Here is a 23,173-nt window from a genome sequence, read left to right as displayed (position 1 = left end):
AATAGACCTTACTTATGTGACTTACTTACATCCCAATAGAACTTGTAACTTGTTTATCATCATACATATACTATTAATTCCGCATTGCCTCATTGCAGGTGGAGAGGAAGTTGAAGTATGTATGAAGCCCTGCAGTTACAAGTATACCAAGAACTATAGTGATAGCTGAGCTGCATAATATGGAGGATTCACTACTTATCATTTGTTATCTTAAGATTCGTTTTATTGAGCTTCAAATTCTGTTTCAGTTTGTCGTTGTTGTTTCTACGATCAGTTTTTAACGTACCTGCAACTATTAATTTTTACAACCAATATTTGTATTATTGTACGTATACTTTTCATTTTCATGGACTTACATTAATCTTGAAACAAATTTACCAGAACTGTGACTCTATCTCTCTCCGAAGAACTACGTATATTCGGTAACAAAATTAGTTTCATGTTGTGGTAATACTCAAAGGCGTACCAGGGAGCTTTGGAAGATGGTAGCATACCTCGTGCAAAAATTAGAAGAGTTTGGTTGTTTGGGCATAACAAAAAGGTACGACAACTATCCATTTTTGATCAACATTTTGTCAGGAGAAAAAAGAATTTAGTCGGAGGGTATAACAAAAACATAGGGCAGCTATCAATTTTTATAATCCCTTCATAACGTGAGAGATTTCATTATCTAGCTAGCGCACTATTAAGGTTTTATCATCTAGCTGATCCTTCAAACTCTGATATACGAAAGAGAACGATAAATGGACACATTGGGCAGAAATGTACTGACAAAAAAATGCTTGAATAACCATCATAAGTGAATAGGGTTTGAGTTTTTTGTTTTCTGTAACATAAATCCACCAGTGCATATGTCCAATACTGATGAAACCATCATAAGTAACATGAAATGTGTGTTATAGAAGACAGATTCACCGGTACATAACTGGAAAACTGATGAATAATGTTTGAATAACCATCTTAAGTGACATGAGGTATCTGTATTTTTGTACAATATCGATGAAATTGCTTGAATAATCATCATAAGTAAGTGACATACAGTTTGTATTTTGTATTCTAGGAGATAAATTCACTAGTACATAACTGAAAAACTAATAAAAGATGCTTGAATAACCATCATAAGTGACATGGAGTTTGTGTTGTTATTTTTGTGTAACATAGATCCACAATACATATGTCTAATATTGATGAATGTGCTTGAAAAACCATCATAAATAATAATATGATGGTTTTTTTTGCTTTTGAACGTAGAAATCAGCAATACGTATATGTTGTACTGAATATTTTAGTTTCTTTAATATAATAGGACCTGCAGGTGCATATATGATAGTTTGTTTTTCTTTTGAAAGTGTACAGTAGTAGCACATATATGTTGTGCTTAAAAATGTCAGTTTATTTTGACTAATATGATCCGCCAGTGAATACACGATGGTTTCTTTTTCTTAATTACTCATTTTGACATGAAACTAACTTTTACAATATGATCCAACAGGTAGTGGTGCTTGGAGACATAGTTTAGTAATTGTGGTGGTGGTGGTGGTCCTATTGTTGGTGGCATTGGAGTGGAAGATCTAGTTTTACGTATAATTTTTTTCTCTTAATTTGTCCGTCTTTTATTTAATTTGTTATAATATTGGACCTTTTATGTATATATTTGATTGCTATTGTACCTGCAATTGTTGGGATAAAAGATGTTTTTGTTATAATCTCAATTCATAAAAATACGAGAAAAGAAAGTTCATAAAATCTTCACACAAATTCTGCACTCAAAATTTTAGAGTACATATAGGCTGCACTGCTTACAAATTACTTGTTGCACTATTACAAATTTGAGTACATATCCACTGTGCCGGTCACGTGTTGTGCTCAGATATTAACGTGCTGTATTGTGTCATAAACGTGCCGGCCCGGTCCGATTTACACCTCTATCCATGGCTTTGCGGAAGGATTTAGCTAGCACAGTTCCCCGAAGCACCCTTTACCAACTAAACCGATAACGTGTTATCGCTAATCCAACCACCATTTGATCCAATGGCGTTGAGGTGGTTGAGAAAATGTGGGTTCTTGTATTGCTAATTCGATAACGTGAAGTACCTCTCTTCCTCATTGGCAATTTTTTAGGGTTAAAAAGAAACTTCTCAAACAACGTTCATCACTGCTATTTTTCTCGTTATTATTATATAAGCAGGGTCGCAAACCGGGACCGAATTTAAAACTAAAATCGTTCTGATTTTTTGTTTCCGACAAGTCTTGTATTTTGGGGAGTGACTGCGTTTGAGATGGAAAATCTGTCTAGAAAAAAACTATGAAACTGGCTATTCACAGTCATACACCCTTAATTTTCTTTTCCATCATTCGACCAATTTCAATAGTGACGTACACCGGACTAGAACCATTTGTAACCTTGATTAACCATTAATACAAAAAGAAATTTATTATAATCCAAAACGGAAATAATAAATATCGAGAAATAGGGCCATATTCCAGTGTTCTTATCCCAATATTCAGATCGAATCTAAAAGCCGTTGGATTGGCACACACTGCGGGATAAAAGCGCCATGAGTCAATCGATAAACAAAATCACTGACCCGAGTCCCGACCACGAGCCCACCGTGGCCATACAGTAGGGTCATTTGTGCCCGGTGGCAAATCTCAATCAAAATCAGAATGGATAAAGCCCCGTGACCGTGGTAGGGCACGTATCTATTTCACTCCCGAACCCTAAATCCATCCCAAAACCCCTTTTACAGCTCAAGAACACAATCCATTAATGGCAGAAACTACTGAAACCCCTTCTCCTTCTTCATCTCCTCCTCCACCGGATTTAGACAACATATACCCTGTCGTCATTCGTGTCAAGCGAAAATCTATCAAGAACAACAACCCCATAGCTGAATTCTGTGATTGTGACTACAAATTTCAACCCAATCCTTACTCGATTCATGCATTTTAATGGATTTCATTCTAACTGATTATGTATTTTTGTTGATTGTTGTTGTCAGGGTTAGAAGATGAGGATGATGATGAAAGACCTCTTAAAAGAACTTCAATTGATTTTGAAAAGCTTTCCATCTCTGATCCAGCTGAGAAAAAGGGTATATTGAAATTCATTCCAACTCCATTGACATTGTTTGCGTTGTCAAATTTTTAGTTCTATTAAGTGATTTTTATTTTCTGGGTTTGTTGATTAGGATTGGAAATTGGGGGAAATGGCTCACCTTTGAAACAATCGTTGGTGGATTTTGAGAAACTATCCATCTCTGGGTCAAATGATAAAGAAGGTAATTGTGGAAATGGGTTGTTTTAAGTGTTCTTGTTTTGTTGATTTTGTAAGCAAAACTTATTTTTTGCTTGTTTAGAATGTGTAGAGAGTGGTAGTTGTAGCTCGAAAGCTAAAGTCGAGGAACGGAGATTGCCTGTCAGACATTGCATCGCAAGTAGAATGTTACAGCCTTCAAGACATGGCAACGTAAGTAAATATCACATTGAACTTGGAAACTGGATAATGTGTTATAGAGTTTGAACTATGACCATGTGGATAGTACAGAAAAAAATGAGGTGTAATTTGAATGGGTTCGATATGTGATAGACTTTGAAATATGACAATGCGAATGGGTTTAAACAAGGTGTTATTTGAATGGTTTGATATTGTTACTATGTTACTTGTTAGGATGCACATGCTGAACAAAAATGGAAGCGGCGAGAACGAAAGAAAATTCCCAAGAAGGATGTCTCGATAAATGACATATGTCGTCGTTGTGATGTTCTGCGTGTGGATGATGAGGAAGAAATGTCAAAGGAGGCAGAGTATGTAGACGCTGCTTGTCTGCGTTGTTGGATTTCTAGTTTTAGTGTTCCATAATATTTCTTGATGGAATCGAGTTGTTTGCATTTCATGTGAATTGCAGTGAGATCTCATCGGCGGATAGTGAATTGCTTTATAAATTTATGCCTTTGTTAAGAGAGTGTCTTCCAGATGTGGCTGATAACGTTCAAATGGAAATTCAACCATACTTATTCTCCAAGGTGCTGTCGCTGTGATTTACTATCCTCAGATTAATTAGTCATCCTGCTTAATCAAATGTGCATATGTCTCGTTCACTTTTTGCTGGGCAAGTTCAGTTGCTATCACACGGTTAAGATCCTTTAAGTGGATTGAAGTCAGGTTTGTCGGCATCGTCTCTTCCTGCTCCTTCATTTCATGTTTTCCTTCTTTAGTGTTGAAGTGGATCAGCTGGAAGTTCGGTAAGAATCTCTTTCTGTGGAATAATTTCTGTTTTCCCTTTCTAGTTTCTACTAATTTCAAGACTTAAGAACCTCTTGTTCATCTCTTAAGTCCAGTTCAGGCTTATTTTCTGGTTTGTTTAGTCTTTTAGGTCTTTTGTAAACGTAATTACTAGTATATGAGTTCGGGCACTAACAGATGCCTACTTTGGAAGGTTTATAATGCTAATTTTGCATAGCAGTTCTCACATATGGAACAGATGCTGCTGAATCTGACTACGAAATGTATGGTTACATTTGTAAATTTTCGTACGTAAATAAATGCATTTTGTGATCAAGGAATCTCCTGTCAACCATTACATTTTATCTTTCTGGTTCCTTTGTCTTTTGCGCTTTTGCAACAATTTTGTACTAGAATGTGAACTCTGGACCATGGATACATTAATGATGGGAGCGAGCGGTGCCATGTGCACTGAGAGAAATTTAAGAAATGAGATACCAAGTTGCCATTTTTTCATACAGTGGTTCGTAGACTAAAGAATTATGGAATTGTTTTGGCAGTATCTTTCAAGTCCATCTTTGGAGATGGACCTGTCACAAAGTGCCTGTAAGTTCACTGGTAGTTCTCAAGTGCAGAGTCTGTTATTTGTTGCTATTAGTAACTGCATAATGGTGATATTGTTTAGCAGTATAAGGCTCATTACAATAACAATACTGACTCTGTTATCAGTCACTATGGTGATATGAACTTATAGTTGAACTTGAATCTGGTAGGGTTACTGTCTTACTGAAGGGCATATCAACTCATGTACGAAAGAGTTATCAGTTCTTTGATTTTCTGATATAGCTGGTAGGGTTCTTGTAGTAGTATGGTTACTAAGTGATGCTGCTGACTCTCGAGTCTCCGTCTGTGAAATGTACAGTGTTTCCTAAGTAGATAGAATGCATTTATGATCAAGAATTTTAGTTGCCAATTATTGGGTTGATTTGCTCCTATTATTCTAGCGGGTTCTTTTCTGATGCCACATTTGCTTCAGGTCTTTACTTGAAGATAAAAAACCTGACATTTACTGGAAATGCGAGAAATGATCTCTGAACTGAGAAATAAAAAGCTGATAGTAGTTGGATGTCTTTTAGGACAAGGATATTTAACAATGAACACGTGGTGTTCATCACTTTTATCGTATACTCGTACATTCAGAAATCTTTTCCAGTGCGCATTTTTATGAGTCAAGACCGTCAGAAGACCGAAATTCATCAGAAAATGCGCAGTTTTGCAATTTTTTCTTTGAAGCTTGTAATACGACGGAATATTTGCCTGTATTGCCTTTAATTGGTTCTAAGAATCTGAATAGTTTGCTGTGGTAGTAGTTAGATGTCTTTTAGGACCAAGATACCCTCAAGCCTCAACTCCAGATTAATCAACAGACACTACTTTCCTTGGCAGGAAAATGTTGATCCTATATTGCAATTATTCTACACTTGCACCAAGGATTATCTGTTCAAGGTTTAGGCCTTACTTGGTATGTGAGCTCTATTTTTGGTACCTCTCTGAGAGATAGCATTGTGCTGTACAATCCAAATTCGGCTAACATTCCCACACAAGCACAACTCTTTACCCATTACTCTAAGGTCATGACCAGAACCTAAATCTGGCCATTTCAAGTGTGTGAGAGAGGACATTGCCCCCTTGAAACATACTGTAAAAATCAAGAGGGCCAGATTTTTGAGTGGGCCAACTTGCCCAAGTCTGGGCCCGTCACTTTGGAAACAAAATGTCTTCAATTTTCAGTGACACCTGCTATTCCCTCCTCCCCTTTTCTTTTTTTCTTGGGGCGAAAATTGAAAAAATAATCAGAGCTTGATTATACATTTGCCTGAATTACTGGATCTGAAACTATATTATTATTATTTTATAATAGATGAAGTAAGAAAATTACAGTGTAAATTCTACTATATTATTATTATTTTAGAATATAGACCAGCAGTTTATGGTTACAGAAATAAAATCCTAGCCAATCTCATTAATCTAGTCAACGTCACTAATTATCCAGTTATACGGTACTGCAACTATATACTCTTCGATTCATATTCTTCTGCAAAATCAATCGTTTCTGTATCTACTCCCAGAGCTTTCAACGAAACAAAACTGTTTACGTGGTGAATTCCAACAAATGGAGTCACACCCACATCCAAAATCTTCCTTAAATTATCAGTTTTCGAGTCATAGCGGCAAAGAATTGAGTCAACATTTCATCCTCCTGGTACCATAAGAAAACTTCATTGTTTTTGGTAATGCCCTAAGGCTGATACCAATCACCATCGACTTCATCGATGTCGTCATGAAACAGGAGTAGGAAAACATGGTATACTGAACTCCAAAATCCAATCCCAAGATGTTTCGCCAGCAAAATCATCTTTCTGCTTATTTTTAAATGTCCATATGTACGTGAACTCTTTAGCTCGATCCATACGAACAATGCTCAAACACCCACCCAATAGCGTAAGTTGGGTACGTCTGAGATATATTGGTGGCGTACTTTGTTGGGAGATACCGGAAGTCTTCATCTGCTAAATCAAAAGCGAGAATCTTGCATTGGTTCCAGTCCAACCAATGAAGGGATCCATTCCAAAGAATACCTTGAGAAACCAATGAATACTTGTTGCTTTCTGCAACATTTCTCCATCCACTGCTATCACCTCCTCCCAGAGTATATACTTGGACTGATGCTTCTTTGAAATTTATGGAGTGGTGCTGAATTCTAACAACCTTGTAATTCCTACCAGAAGAATTATAACCGACATGTAACCTTGTTTGTTGTCTATTGTTGGGAGGTTAACGCATTCTCCGGTGAAAGGATTAAAGACATAAACATTAGATACTGTCTCATCGTTCATAACTAAACAAACCAAACCATTGCAAGAACCAATCAAGCTTGACCCCCTAAACATATCTTTGTTAGCAAGAGGTTGTACGACCTTTGGAAGTCATTTGTGCAAACATTGATCACGACGATCTTTAGCCTGTGGTGTAAGACTAAGAATGTCATCATAGTATCCAAAGTAAAGTGTAACATATGTCCACCGCCCACCGTGTATGGAGAGAAGGAGACCACTTGCAATGTTTCTATGAAAAAGGAGGGTTTTCCAAGTTTTGGATACAAGTTGCCTATAGAACCTATCACTAAATACTTATAGACGGGGATAGGGCTAAGCGGAGAGAAAAGGGTTTTCGGAAATGAAAACTATTAGCCCACACGAGGTTTGTGGATATTGTAGGACAGATTCGCGAGGAACGCATGACAGAATTTTCCATTATATATCCTCTGCAAGATCTTCCATATTAGAGTAATAATAATGAAATAATAATGCATAGAATGTCTTTTTCCATAATACTTGACGTTCTTATATATAGGCTTCAAAACTAGTGACAAAACCCCTAGGTGAACAAACTAGTGATAAGAAAAAACCGGTCATTTTATTTTTAACAAATAAAAACCGTTTCAAACAAAACTGGGACAAAAACCCCAATTCAAATAAAAATTTTAAAATTCAGTTTTTATTTGATTTCTAAATTCCAAAATTAACCTTCCGCATATAAAAACACTTTCAAAGGAAAGTTTGGCGGAAACAAGAAAGAAAAAAATTTCCTCTCTGAACCGAACATATCAGATGAAAGTGTGATTCTTCTTTCCTAGTTTTCTTCGTTTTTTTCGTTTCAATTCAAAGATTCGTCATCATCTTCTCCCAATTTCAATTCAAAAATTGAGAGAGCAATTTTAGGTTTGTTTGATTGAAGAACCGGAGGAGAAGCTACAAGTTTTGAGATCTGTTTATTCGAGATACGTAGAAGAATCCAATTCAGTTGTTCGAAGAAGAGAAGATAAACGTAGTTGTTCGAAGAAGAGAAGAATCCAATTCGTTATTCGAGACCTGGTTGCAATTCAGTTTAGCTGAAATCATATTTCCGCTTTTCAAGTTGAAATTGAATCTCGAATTGAAGAATCCAGCTGAACAATCAATCAACTTCGTGTTGATCATCTTCGTCTTCAAAGAATCAATCAACTTTTCAGGTATTCAATTCTCTTTTTTGTGTTGATTTTTGATTTTGTTTGTGTGAATTTGCTAGTCACTCTTGTCGAATAAACTGAATTGATGTTAGCATATGTTTTTTTATGTTTTTGTTGATGTTCTTATGAAGGATTCCATCTCTTTGGAACTGTTTTTCAAAAAAAAAAAATTGTTGTTGATATTCACATCTGGTGAAACTGTTTTTGGTTTCATCATTTTGTTCTGTAGATTATGGATTCTGTTCTCGCACTTGTATGTCACAAAGAAGATTGTTTAACTCTTCGTATTGGCCTCCAAGAGTCTTTTGCTAATTTGAAGACTAGTATATGCTCAAGTTGGTGTGAATTCTCTCCTCCTTCTATGGAAATTTTTCACATGGTTGATGATCAGCAAAAGGTCATTCATTCTGATTTTGATCTTCAATGTTTGGCTCTATTTAGTATGTATAATAAAGAAGGGATTATGGAGTTACTCGTTAGTCATAAAACTGAGATTTCTGGTTCAATAAGTTCAGGAATTATAGCTTTTGATGACCAGCCACAAAGTTCTGGAATTATACCTTTTGAGAAGCCACGGATTGATTATGATGTTTCAGATAAAATTAAGGAACCGTTGAAGTCTGCTCACTGGTTACATCTCTTTCAAGGAGTTGAACAGTTGTTTCCGGGAGGTGTTGAACAAGTTCGTTGTGATTTACAGAAGTATCACGCAGCAGCTGGTTATGAATACATGGTATATAGGAATGAGAAGTTGAGGATTGGTGCACGTTGTGCTAATAAGAACAAAGAGGAGAAATGTGACTGGCATTTATATGCTGTGTCTGTTGATGGTGTTGTAGGAAGTCCTTTTATTATCAAGGAACTAAATAATCAGCATACTTGTGTTGGTGGATTTGTTAACATGCCACGGATATCGAAGAAACTAGTTAGTAGCTTGATTATTGATGAAATTAAACAGGATCCTAATAAGAAAACTAAGCATATTATGGAATCTTTTACGAGAGACTTCGGCTTTGACATTAGTCGTTATTATGCATACGCAGGTAAGAAGCATGCACTGAATACTTCATGGGGAGAGAACGAGAAATCTTTTATGTTCTTGAACTGGTATAAAAACAAGTTGATTGAAACTAATCCTGGTTCTCACGTGGTTTTGGAAGTTGAAGAAGGGACCCATAAATTTCAGAGGATGTTTATCTGTTTTGAAGCTTGTAGTCGTGGATTCAATTTCTGTCGTCCTGTATTATTCGTTGATGCGGCTCACTTGAAAAGCAAGTACCTTGGTCATATGATGGCAGCAACAGGTCTAACCGGAAATGATGGTAAGGTTTTTATCATTTTTTTATGTTGGTTTCATCATTTTTTTATGTTGGTTTCATCATTTTTTATGTTTGGTTTTCATCCCATCTTATGCTTGTGTTATGCTTTCTGTTCATGTTACAGAAATCTTCCCTCTTGCTTATGGTGTTGTTTCATCGGAGAATGAAGCGAACTGGAAATGGTTTTTGGATAATTTGAAGAAAGTCCTTTCTCCTTTGCGACCAAAGCTTACTTTTGTGAGTGATCGAGGTATTGGATTGGTAACACAAATTCCTATTGTTTTTCCTGAGGCTTTTCATGGTTGGTGCTACTGGCATATGGAATGCAATATCAATACATGCTTACCAAAGAGTTGCAAAGTTTATAACAAATATGTATTGGGACTGTTTAAGAAATGTGCGTATGCTTCTACTCATAAAGAATTTTCAGAGAATTGGGATAAGTTGAGGAAGGTTCAAAATCAGAAGTTACAAGACTATCTAAGTAGAGCTCCTCTTGATAAATGGGCAAGTTTTTTCTTCAAGGGTCGACGATATGGTAGGTTGTGTTCAAATATTGCTGAGAGTTTCAATGGTTCGGTCGTTGAAGAGAGAGAGAAGCCTATAGCCATCATGGTTGATGAGATCAGGGTGAAGCTAATGGACCAAATGTGTAAACGTCGTGAGGACTCTGCTAACTTAATGAAATGGCGTCAAACTCTATGTCCAGAATATGAAGCTCTACTCCACGACAACAAGATGCATGGATGTAACTACCAAGTCACCAAGTCGTCGGAATATGTGTTTGAAGTTCATGCTTCATTAACACAGACTGTCGATTTGAAAAGAAGAACATGTTCTTGCAACCGTTGGCGTATTGACGGTTTCCCGTGTGCCCATGCTGTCCGTTGCATCATGGTGAATGGAGAAGATCCTTACAATTATGTTGAGCACTATTTTACAGTAAAGTTCTACCGAGAATCGTATAAACATGCAATCAATCCTGTTCCCACAGTCGAAAAGCCCGTGACAGTGTCGCCGAAATCGATGGTTTTTGGTCCGAATAATGGACCACAACCAGGACGTCCATCGAAGAAGAAGAGGATTCCTAATACAGGTTCAGTTGCCAATAAGAAGATGAGAACCTGTGGTTCCTGCAAGGTTTTGACCACCCATAATAAACGGACATGCCCTTCTCGTCAGATTTCATGAGAACTTGGTCATTTCGACTAGACTACAATATGTGGTTCCTGCAAGTCATCGAATTTTACTCTTAGTTTCGTTTGCTAGACTACAATATGTGTTTCATTTACTATTTCATATTTTTTGTTTTAGAAGTTAATATGCTGCAGGTGTTTTCATTTTATATTTTGACTAAGAATAATAATTTTGATTAAGTTTAAGTTTTTCAGAATTTTTACAGGCCTTTATAGTTTGGTGTAACCGAATCAGGTTTCATCATTTTTTTGATGAAACCACAAAGGGTTTCATCATTTTTTTGATGAAACCAGAAAGGGTTTTATCTTATTTTTGGTGGAACCATTGTTTTACTGTCACTTTTTCTTCTATATTTTTTGACAACACAGTAGATGATGTTTTGTCTACTGTTTATTGGTGCCGCAAATATATGACACATCATTTATGGATAGTTTTTATAAAAATGAGACATCATATTTTGTAGACATAAGCTTTTAAGGAAATACAACTGAAATAGCACGAAATCGTTTTTTTATAAACTGTAACCATTTCACAAGTACATTAAACTTCAACTAAAACTTGAATCTGCAAGGAGAACTGTATGTCAAGGAGTATCATCATTACAATAACCATTTCAAAAGTAATTTAAAATTCAACTAAAACTGAATGTTCAATAGGACTGGCACGACATGCGAGTATTATTCTATATTGTCAAGGAGTATCTTCAACGCCAACTTTGGTCTCATATTATGCACCTTTTCTCGTATATCATCTGTAGACATGTTTCCTTTCAAGAGGCTCTTCATGTAATAGCAAACATGCAGGCCACAATCGTTCCTGAAAAACCAAAACAATGTCTCAATTGTTACAAAGTGACTAGCTGAGAGTGTTCTGATATTAGTATCTATATGTAAAGCATTCGGTTACAAGTGATGTAATGATTTCAAGCATATGCATATGTGAAATATAAACTTCCAAACATAACTTACCCTATTTGTTCACAACATGTAGGGTTGTGCAAAGAGTATGTTGTTGGCTGACTTGCCTGCTGATCACAGGGGAGCTTTGCGTCGTGCTGTGCAAATGCTGATACTATACGTTGTTTCATGCTTTCAGCACTTTTTTGCATTCCTCTCCCGTGGAAGCCAAGGAGTTGTAGTGATAAAATTCCCCGGTTTCAAAATCAAAAGTAAGCAATGTCCAATGGTTTACATCTCCAAGTGATGTCAGCAACGGAACGAACAAAAACCGCACGCTATAATCCATTTTGTCGATGAAGCCTTCTATTACAGCACCACATTTCTTTCCTAATGAGTGACATGTCTGAAACAAAATACCAGATAAAAGCTCCTTAATTAGTTACAGACATGCAAGTTTGATGAAACCAAACTTTGTTCCATCAAAATTAACCATATAAACAACATCATTTTTTGTTTTCCACAACTATTTTTTATGCCAAAAAATTTACATTAAACAATTTCGGAGTAAACTTACATAGGCAAATGTGCTTATAAACACAGCTCTCTGGTACTTTGGAGAACCATCTTGTTTCAACTTATTTTTTTTGATGTTGTTTTGCAGCTTCAAAATGTAGAACTCTATAATGTCTCCTGCGACGTCACCCTCTCTCATCAAATTATCCATCATCTTCCCCGATATATGTAATTGAAGATTTAAATGCTCCCACGCCGTTGACCTGTTAATTTTATTTTTTAAAAAGCTAGTCAATGATGGATAAAAAAAGGAGAAACAATGCATAACTTGGAACAAAATTTTGATGAAACCAGTCTTGGTTACATCAGTTATTTCCCAATTACCTTTCATTATTCTTTCTGAAAAAAGTGGTCACGAGGGGTTTCTCATTTCTGTTGAGTACTTTCAAGATCTTCAAGTTATCAACTGGTTTCAACTTCACCCCCTGTACTTCCTGCACCTTCTTGTTCTCCTTGCACTTACGAGCTGTAACCTTTCTTCCTTTCTTCTTTTTTCACACTGGTGTTGTAATCCTGCATTCTGATAGGTGGAACCAACCTTCTTCCTCCTTCCTCATTCTTGTAACCATGTTACTCATCCTTTGCGCAGCACTGAGTTCTCCATGTCCTTTCTCTTGACTGTCACACTGCGACAGTCCTAAATCAAATCCAGGTTGTTCATTCTCTAACTCAAGTAAATCATTCGCCATCTTTACAGCTGAGTAGTAGTATACGCTTCCAACATTTGGCTTTGACGACGAACAACCTTTCTTATTGTATTCATATTCCATTTTCCTGATAACATCTTCATCAATTACAAATTGAGTTTCGTTTTCTTCTTGTTCAATAATTTGCTTCATTTCAGATTCTACCCGCTCTGCCACCTTGATATCCTCAACGGTATTTGGAGTCAACTCAGTACCCTCTCCTTCTTGTTCATCATTGGTGACTGGCATCGACGAAGAAGCTTTGCTCATTTCAGATTCCACCCGCTCTGCCACCTTGATATCCTCAATGGTATTTGGAGTCAACTCAGTACCCTCTCCTTCTTGTTCATCATTGGTGACTGGCATCGATGAAGTAGCTTTCTCCATTTCAGATTCAACCCGCTCTGCCACCTTGATATCCTCAACGGTATTTGGAGTCAACTCAGTACCCTCTCCTTCTTGTTCATCATTGGTGACTGGCATCGATGAAGTAGCTTTCTCCATTTCAGATTCAACCCGCTCTGCCACCTTGATATCCTCGATATTATTTGGAGTCAACTCAGTACCATCTCCTTCTTGTTCATCATCGGTGACTGTCTTCGACGAAGAAGATATGACCTGCTCTTGTTCAGATTCTTGTTGATTTATCATGTTAACATCCCTTGTTATCACCTGCAATATTAAGATACCTAAGTTATTTTACTTTTCATCTTCCTGTGTCAAAACCTAATGCTGTAAAAATCAAAAACTTCTGAAAGAATAAAAAGAACTGGCCAATTCATCAAACAAACATTAACTTGAAATGATGAAACCAAATCTGGTTTCATCAAAAAATGATGAAATGTATAAGAAAATTGTAAATATGCGAGTAATTCAATTGTTACTAAGAAAATCAAATCTATCTTTGTACCAGTTGTTGTTCCCTGTCCTCGGCATCATATTTTGCTAGCAGTGATTCTTCTTCTTCAGAAAGAACATATGTAGCATTGGTCCTAAGCTTTTCAATCAATGATCGCGCAAATTGGTATTTGGCTTTGAAGGAGTTAGCTTCACTGCTAGCACCAACATTTTCTTCATCTTGCACTTTGACTGACCGGCACTTCATTTTCTTCATCTGGCACAACAATTTCCACTTCATCTACGGGATCAGCCAAGCGCATTTCTGATTCGTCATACTGAAGCAAGAATGATCCCTTTCGGTGACCAATATTCTCCTGCAGTACACAAGAAAAATTGGTTTCAGCTAAAAAATTTGATGAATCCAAAACTGGTTTCATCAAAAAGTAAATCTGAACAAGAAAATATTTACCAAAATTCGTTTAAAAAAAACAGACGACATACCAAGCATAGCATTTTTAATGGTAACAAGTAATGGTAACAACTCATAGCAATAATCTAATAAAACCCTCGAAGATTTCGAATATTGTCTAACAAAAATATCAAATAAAACCCTCGAAGTTATCTAAGAAACAAAAATTCAGCTAGAATTTTTGATGAAACCAAAATTGGTTCCATCAGAAAAGTAAATCTTCTAAGTAAATATTTACCTTAGACCAAAGTTCTGTTTTTTCTTCAAGATTCTCAAAGTTAGACAATACTTGTTGACAGATGTTGCTAAGGTTCCATCTAGCAAACCTCGGATACTTGTCTAGCCCATGCTTTCTTTGTGCGATCTTTGTCATCTCTGCCAACCAATACTGCAAAAAAAAAAACAACCAATATTCAAATTAATCATCAAAAACAAGTCGCTTAATATTCAACAACCATTATTGAAAAAAAATACTGAACTTATGAAAAAAAAGAACAAATCTTAACTTACCAGAGGGTATATTACACAACCAACAACATTTTCTACGTCTGTTCTGTTTGTCATTATCGAATCAAGTACATAGTCATGGAAGACTTCCGGCCAACACACCTTGTTCATATCAAACACCATATACAAGTACTTTGCTGCGAGAGTCTGCCCACATTTGTTAGGGACAAATACTGAAACCAACAGAAACATTACGAAAAACTTGACAAAGTCATCCGCTCTGGTTTCATCATTTGCGGCTTCCAGCATACGCTTTTCAATATCGGTTTTTTTTGTCTTTTTATTTCCAGCAAAATAATTAGCCACAAAGACGTTAACCTTTTTAACTAGATCTTCATCAATGTCGTCTGCTTCTACATAATTCACCATTTGGAAACCAAAAGTCACAGCAAAATGTTCTGGAATTGTCCGCAAAATCATTTTCCTTGATCTTGCTAATTTGAAACAATACATGAGCTTACCATCAAGTCTGTTTTCAATTGTACTTAAAAACATTATTACTGCTTTTGTCTTTTTGATGAGCTCATCTTTGCTCATTACGCCATCATAGAACGGCTCAAAGAAACGCCAGAAAGGACATGATTTAAGAGCTTTCAAATGCAGTTGCTTATTTTTTATCAACTCCTTAATTTTCACTGCTAGCTCGCACAAATGATGCAACGAGCACCTGTATGGTTCCTTATCTCTTTTTTTACCTATTGTGAAACCAAAATTAAACCATAAGAGAATAATAAATAATAATGATGAAACCATAAGACATAAACTTGTAATGATGAAACCATAAGCACGAACAAAGTGATGAAACCATAAGCATAATTGAAACTTGTATGAAACCATAAGATTACATAACATAGCGCCAATCTCCACAGTTTGAATTCAAATCAACAGCCAATAACAACTCTAGAAGTAAACCAATAACTAAAAATGATGAAACCAATTTTGGGTTTCATTAAGAAACAGAAAATGATATCTGGTTTCATCGCAAATCTGTTACATCATTCTTGCAGACCTAAACCTAACAAATGAAAAGTGATGAAACCCAGAATTGTTTCATAAAAAAAAACAGATTATACTTTGGTTTCATCAAATAAACAACAAATGAATATGGTTTCATCAAATAGAAAAAAAAAATATCTGGTTGCATCAAGTATACAAACAATTGAAATCTGTTTTCATTCGGTTACATCAAACAAACTGAAACCTAAACCTAAACCAAAGAAACGATGTAACCAAATGAAAATAGAACCTAACCTAAGAAATGAAACCTAAAAGCAAACAGAAAACCAACCCATAAATCAAATGAAACCTAATAATCTTTTGAATTCAAACTCGAAATTAAATTGAAAGCAAGTTCGATTTCTTACCTTTAGGAGATGGTTTCGCTATTTTCTTTAGCTTTTCATCTTTCTTTTTCGCCTGTTGATTTTGTTTCTTCACCATTTGTGGTTGAAAAATTAGGTCAGATTTTGTAGCAGTGGTTGAAATACGCAACCTTAGAATAAGAGAAGAAGGTAAAATCGAGAAGATGATGACGAATACAGATTGATTTTGAACGATTTTGGCTTAGGGATGAGCAGATTGATTTTGAATGAATACAGGAGCGGATTGATTTTTGAACGAACAGAATGATTTTGAACGAACAGGAGCGGAGGTTTTAAGAAACTTTTTCCGTTAGTGGGTCGTTTTCTTTCTCAGTTTCTTTTGGGTTGAATTAGGGGAGGGTAGTTTAGACAGTTTATGATATTTGGGGTTTTTTTATCACTTTTGTTTGGATGGGTTTTTTGTAGATGGGTTATAACCCCTTTGGGGTTATAACCCGCGGACCGTATAGGCTTTAGTACTATGTCTAAGAAAAGGAAATCAACTCTCCTCAAAAAAAGAAAGAAAAGGAAACCAATTAGAACCAAAAAAAGGAAATCCTAAATCTAATTGTCTATATCTTCGTGTTATGGTAAGGGACTAAGGGTGTAACATTAGGAAAGTGTGATAGACGTTAAAGTTAGAGGACATCGGACCAATTCGAAAGGACACGGATAGATAGAGAGAGAACTTAGAAGAGAGCTCCTCCTCGACATGAATTTTTGTGCAGTCGATGCATTCATGCAAGTAGGAAAAAACGGAATTGTTTATTTTTTTTTTCAAATCATTAGGTAGTGATATATTTCATTTAATTTCTGATAATAATAAAAATTCATCAGCATCAGCATTTTTTATAGGTAGTAATATTGATATCTTGACGCTGATTCTAATTAGATTACCATCAAAATCTCTACTTGTGTTCAATTTGTGTCGAAACAATGGTGTTCTATAATCACAGATCCCTAATTTATTCACAAGCATTTCCTTCAAAACCCTAAATTTTCAATCCCAGGAGTTTTCTGGGGCAACGATGGGGAAATAACCCCGATGAATCCCGATTATGACTACATCTCTTTTGATGGAAATACAGATAGCATTAGTTATCACCATTTCAAAATCCTAATTAACAAATTTGATAGCTTAAAGATAAACATTCTGCAATCTTGCAATGGCTTACTCTTATCTAGTAGAAGATCTGGTGGTGATTTTACTTAATACATATTCAATCCCTTCACAAACAAGAACAAAGTCTTACCTCCTTTCAATTTAGGTTCGTTCTGTAGCGTTAGTTTAGCATTCGATCCATTCAGATCCCCGTACTACAAAGTTATAGCTGTTGGATTAACTTCAACATAGAAGTCACTAACAAGTTGGTTAGGACAAGATTAGGAAATTGATGTAATCCTAAGGGAATTAGAAGTCATCTAGTTCTAAGAAAAGGAAAGACATGTAATAAGGTAATAGGACTAGGAAAAGGAATTCATAGTTCTATAAATATATAATCACCAAAGTTGTGGTTGATCATATGAGCAAGATTAGAACTTGTGTTTAGTTTTGAGAGATTTTCTAAACATCAATAAAGAGAGTTGTCTTTATATAAGCTAAGTTTCATCTTGCAGTTGCCATTAATTGGTATCAGAGCGATCCAATTGTCCCAAAAATTGGTATCAGAGCTTGTTTTTGAGCCATGGAAAGCGAAACCACCATTGTGGGTGCAAAACAGTTCACGCCACCATCAATACAAGTTCCAATCCTCAACGCCACAAACTACACAGTATGGGCCATGAGAATGAAGGTACTGATGAAAATCTACAAGGTGTGGGATACAATTGAACCAGGAACAGATGATGCAGATAAGAACAACATCGCTATAGGTTTACTCTTTCAAGCAATACCAGAATGTCTTGTTCTACAAGTTGGTGAACAGGAAACTTCAAAGAAAATTTGGGATTCAATAAAGGAACGTAATCTCGGAGATGATCGAGTTAAAGAAGCCCGTCTGCAAACCTTAATGTCTGAATTTGAAAGAGTGAAGATGAAAGACACTGATACTATTGATAGCTTTGCAGGAAAGCTATCAGAGATAGCCTCAAAAGCTGCGTCACTTGGACAATCCATTGATGAAGATAAACTGGTAAAGAAGTTTCTCAATAGTTTACCAAGATCCAAGTATATTCATATCATAGCTTCTCTCGAACAAGTCTTAGATTTAAAGAAGACTAGCTATGAAGATATAATTGGAAGATTGAAAGCATATGAAGAGAGAATCCTTGATGAAGAAAACAATGGAGAAACTCAAGGAAAACTCTTGTACACAAACTCTTACCAACAAAACTCTGCGACAAGAGGAAGAGGTCGTGGGAGAGGTGGTAGAGTAAACAGAGGCCGAGGAAGGGGAGGAAGGATTAACTCACAAGATAGAACAACAAGTCAGAATGATCAAAACCAAGGGAAAGAAAAGAAGGATAGATCAAGCATTATTTGTTACAGATGTGATAAACCAGGACACTTCTCCTCTGTATGCCCTGGAAGAATACAAAATATGGAAGAAGCAAACAAGAATGAAACAAGAGAAGCAGATACAACTCTTTTCATGCACGAAGTTGTATTCTTAAACGAAGGGAAACTAATACCAAAGAACTACGAATCAAAGGATGGTGAAGAAGGAATATGGTATTTAGATAATGGAGCCAGCAATCACATGACTGGTAAGAGACACTACTTTTATGAACTCAATGAGAAAATCAAAGGACAAGTGAAGTTTGGGGATGGATCTTCTGTAGAAATTGAAGGGAAAGGATCAATTCTATTTCAGAGCAAGACCGGAGAACAGAAGCTTGTCACAAACATCTACTTCATCCCAAACTTACAAAGCAACATTCTAAGTTTAGGACAAGTTACAGAAGTTGGATGTGATGTTAGAATGCGACAAGATTATCTAACAGTTCATGACCCAAGTAGAAGACTTTTAGTTAGAGTCTCACGTTCACAGAATAGACTCTACAAGATAAGTCTCATGATTGAAAGGCCATTGTGTCTGAATATGAGACTGGAAGATCAGACATGTAAGTGGCATGCAAGATTAGGACACATAAGCTTTAGAACTTTAAAGGCAATGTCTCATAACAAGATGGTTCGAGGGATACCACAGATAAACGATGAATCAAGGATCTGTGAATCATGTTTAGTTGGGAAACAAACGCGTCAAGGTTTGCCAAAAGCAACAACATTCAGAGACTCAAAGCCATTAGAGCTTCTTCATGCTGATTTATGTGGTCCTATTACACTACAAACCCTTGCAAATAACAAATACATATTTGTTATTATAGATGACTTCTCAAGATATATGTGGTCTATTCTTATGAAAGAAAAGAGTGAAGCATTTGACAGATTTCAAAGCTTACAGATTATACAATCCAACAAAGAAAAGAGTAATAGTGAGTCGAGATGTGGTATTCGATGAAAAAGCGAACTGGAAAGAAACTAATGATGGACCAAGTAGGGATCCAGGAATGTTTCACATGAGATGGGGTCAAGTAACTGATGAAGGCGAAGGACCCATAATCATCAATACCAATGGAAACAATGATGTTAATCAAGAATAAGAAGAGAATAATGAAAACACTGAGAATAACGAAGAAGTAGAAGAAGAAGAAGAAGAATAGGAAGAGGAGATCGAAGAAATAACTCAACCCATTCCACTGCGAAAATCAACAAGACAGATACAAAAGCCACAGTATCCGGAGGATTATGTTCTTCAAGCTGCAGAAGAATGTGAGATTATGTTACTTTCTGTTAATGATGAACCAAGGAATTTTCAGGAAGCAAAGGTCTCGACTAAATGGACACAAACATGTAGAGAAGAAATTATTTCAATCAACAGAAAAAAGACTTGGTTTCTATTTGATAAGCCATAGGCAGCATCAAACTCATGGGAAATTCACCACTTAGACGTTAAGACAGCATTCTTACATGGTGAATTGCGAGAAGATGTGTATGTTGAACAACCAGAAAGTTTTGAAGTAAAAGGACAAGAGCATAAGGTTTATAAGTTATCAAAAGCTCTATATGGTCTAAGACAAGCTCCTCGAGCCTGGAATACAAAGTTAGATCAAATCTTAAGAGAAATCAGATTTGTTAAGTGCTCTAAAGAAACATCAGTATACAGAAGAGAAGAAAAGGGAACACTTCTTCTGATTGCAGTCTATGTAGATGATCTATTTTTGACTGGCAACTCCCTTAAGGTGATCAATGAGTTCAAGAGAGAAATGTCATCAAAGTTTGAGATGTCAGACCTCGGAAAACTCACTTATTACCTTGGCATAGAAGTCCATCAAGGAGTAGATGGGATTCAGATTAAACAAGAAGCTTATGCAAGGAGAATTCTGAAAGAAGCAGGACTTGAAACTTGTAATCCAACTAAGATACCAATGGAGTTTGGACTTAAAGTTTCAAAGGCACAAGAAGAAGCATAGATTGATTCAATGAGTTATAGAAGAAATGTTGGATGCCTAAGATACTTATTACACACAAGACCAGATTTGGCTTTCTCTGTGGGAGTAGCAAGCTGTTATATGCAGAGTCCACGCAAGTCTCATGGTGATGTAATAAAGAAGATATTGAGATATCTAAGAGGAACAATCAGCTGTGGATTGAAGTATGGTCGAGGAGTATCAAAAGGAATTGTTGGGTATAGTGACAGCAGTCATAATATTGACCAAGATGATGGAAAAGGTACAACTGGTTATATATTTTATCTAGGTGAAGCACCTATTACATGGTGTTCACAGAAGCAAGACATTGTAGCCCTCTCATCCTGTGAAGCTGAGTTTATGGATGCAACAGAAGCAGCTAAACAATCAATATGGCTTCAAGAACTGTTGGGTGAAATCAAAGTAAGAGAACCTGAAAAAGTTCTCATCAAGATTGATAATAAGTCTGCAATTGCACTCACTAAAAATCTAGTGTTTCATGGGAAGACGAAACACATTCACAAAAGGTATCATTTCATACGAGAATCCATCGAGAAGGAGGTCATTAACGTAGAACACATACCTGGAACTGAGCAGAAGGCAGATATATTGACAAAGGCATTAGCTCGGATCAAGTTTGAAGAAATGAGGAAATTAATAGGAGTACAAGATTTTTCACAAGCACAGTTGAAGCTTAAGCGGGAGAATGTTGGATTAACTTCAACATAGAAGTCACTAACAAGTTGGTTAGGACAAGATTAGGAAATTGATGTAATCCTAAGGGAATTAGAAGTCATCTAGTTCTAAGAAAAAGAAAGACATGTAATAAGGTAATAGGACTAGGAAAAGGAATTCATAGTTCTATATATATATGATCACCAAAGTTGTGGTTGATCATATGAGCAAGATTAGAGCTTGTGTTTAGTTTTGATAGATTTTCTAAACATCAATAAAGAGAGTTGTCTTTATATAAGCTAAGTTTCATCTTGCAGTTGTCATTAATAGCTACCCGGAGAAACCCTATAAACACTAACGAACATAGAATTGAAATTTATGATTCCGAAATATCTTCTTGGAGGTTGTCTGGATTTTATTCTTCTACTGGCCAAAAAGGTATACATTGGACATCTGGTATCGTCTGGAATGGGTCATTGTACTGGTGCAGCCTACTAGGGATTGTCGTTTACTTTGATGTTTATCGAGAATCAGTATGGGAAGTGCGACCGCCAAGTTCTGCAAAAAAGTTTACTGCTACTACAACATTGCTGAGTATCGGGGCCATTTGTATCTTATTGAGAGCAATCGTACTGTTCGTTGTTATAGCATTTTTGAGATGGATGCTGCCAACTCAAGTTGGAATTTTATAGGACAGGTTGATTTGAGTTTAAATCCATATGACGGGTCTACGTCTGGTTCTACATTACTGCCTCAACGTGATGATATCATATTCATTATTCAGGGAGGAGAAGAAAACGAGTCAACAAAGGTTGTGCTGCTAGTAAAAAATTGTTTGGTTGTCTCCTATTATGATCTAAAAGATGAGACATTCACGAAAATTTGTGACCTATCAGCACGTCAAAAAATTGGCTTTTATGTCCATTCTTATCAAAATGTTGAATCCTTAGCTTGTGTTTAGCTCGGTATCTCTGAATATATCAAGCACCAGGATACTATATAGAGAACTAGATAGATAGTGTGGAGTTCTTTAATTAATGTCCATGATACTGAATAATGAACACTTCGGATACTATATCATATTCTCTGAATATATCAAGCACCTGGATACTATATCATATTCACTTGCTTCTGTGCTCAGAAATGTTTTCCAGTGCTGAGATGAGTCAAGACTGTTACCTCTACGTTGTTTCAGAAAAAGTGGTATATTTATTTTATTTTTGTTTATAGGCCAAATTGGAAACTTTTTTGAGTAGTCTTATTACTTGGTTTTGGAAAATAATTTATCGACGAATTTTAAAGCATGTTTGGAAACTAGAAGCAGAAGTATGGCGTTAAACATTTTCTAGCCCAACCAAGCTTCTAGATCCAAACTGATTTCGACCAGATTAACCAGAGCTTGGTCCAGTACTACCATCTCTTTAAAGGGCATCCACTTCCGTTGTGGAACCTGCTAATCTGGACCGAAGCCTATGAACTAATCTACTAACTGAGATTTGACTTTTCTAACCTGAAGCACTTGATGAAACTCACGTGTCTTTTTACTTTTAGTTGCCAATAAGCACGCTTCAAAACTCGTCGGTATATGGTTTTCCGAAATCAAGTAATAAGAATAAAACTATTTTTTCTTTCCAATTTGGCAAATAAACAAAAATAAAAATATATACTAGTATCACTTTTTCTCAAACAACGTAAAGGCACTTTTTCTTTCCTCAATTTCATGTTTTAGTGATCCTTGGTATCCTCGTGAATTATGTCTACTGGATCAGGTTGATTTTCCATGGGTCCAAGCACGATCTACAAAGAATATCATAAGGTTAAACACTAGAAAGGGAATATAATAACAAGGTTCGGCGCATTCGATAATCACATTATGTGCCGAA

General features: G+C 36.1%; 1 protein-coding gene across 2 annotated transcripts; it reads left to right on the top strand.

Annotated features, from left to right (window-relative positions):
* The first annotated feature begins 2,695 nt into the window (after positions 1–2,695).
* LOC113361756 (RNA-directed DNA methylation 4-like) lies at positions 2,696–4,550 on the top strand. Of its 2 annotated transcripts, none has more exons than XM_026604892.1 (6): positions 2,696–2,906; positions 3,003–3,095; positions 3,192–3,281; positions 3,369–3,469; positions 3,671–3,807; positions 3,909–4,550. In XM_026604892.1, exons 1-6 carry the CDS (start codon positions 2,771–2,773, stop codon positions 4,039–4,041), a joined length of 690 nt encoding a protein of 229 aa, XP_026460677.1. In that variant the 5' UTR covers positions 2,696–2,770; the 3' UTR covers positions 4,042–4,550. The 2 variants fall into 2 exon arrangements, with proteins under 2 accessions (XP_026460677.1, XP_026460676.1); XM_026604891.1 differs by having other exon boundaries at positions 3,360–3,469.
* The last annotated feature ends 18,623 nt before the right edge of the window (positions 4,551–23,173 follow it).

The sequence above is a fragment of the Papaver somniferum genome, chromosome 3 (genome assembly GCF_003573695.1).
Source record: "Papaver somniferum cultivar HN1 chromosome 3, ASM357369v1, whole genome shotgun sequence".
Taxonomy (NCBI): Eukaryota; Viridiplantae; Streptophyta; class Magnoliopsida; order Ranunculales; family Papaveraceae; genus Papaver; species Papaver somniferum.
This window is presented reverse-complemented; position numbering and strand designations above follow the sequence as displayed.

What these genes read in the sequence shown, in the direction of transcription:
- LOC113361756 (XM_026604891.1), top strand. Translation starts at nt 2,771, where the DNA reads ATGGCAGAAACTACTGAAACCCCTTCTCCTTCTTCATCTCCTCCTCCA. An exon ending in CATAGCTGAATTCTGTGATT is followed by an intron (nt 2,907 to 3,002) that starts GTGACTACAAAT and finishes TGTTGTTGTCAG; the next exon opens with GGTTAGAAGATGAGGATGAT. An exon ending in TGGGTCAAATGATAAAGAAG is followed by an intron (nt 3,282 to 3,359) that starts GTAATTGTGGAA and finishes TTGCTTGTTTAG; the next exon opens with AATGTGTAGAGAGTGGTAGT.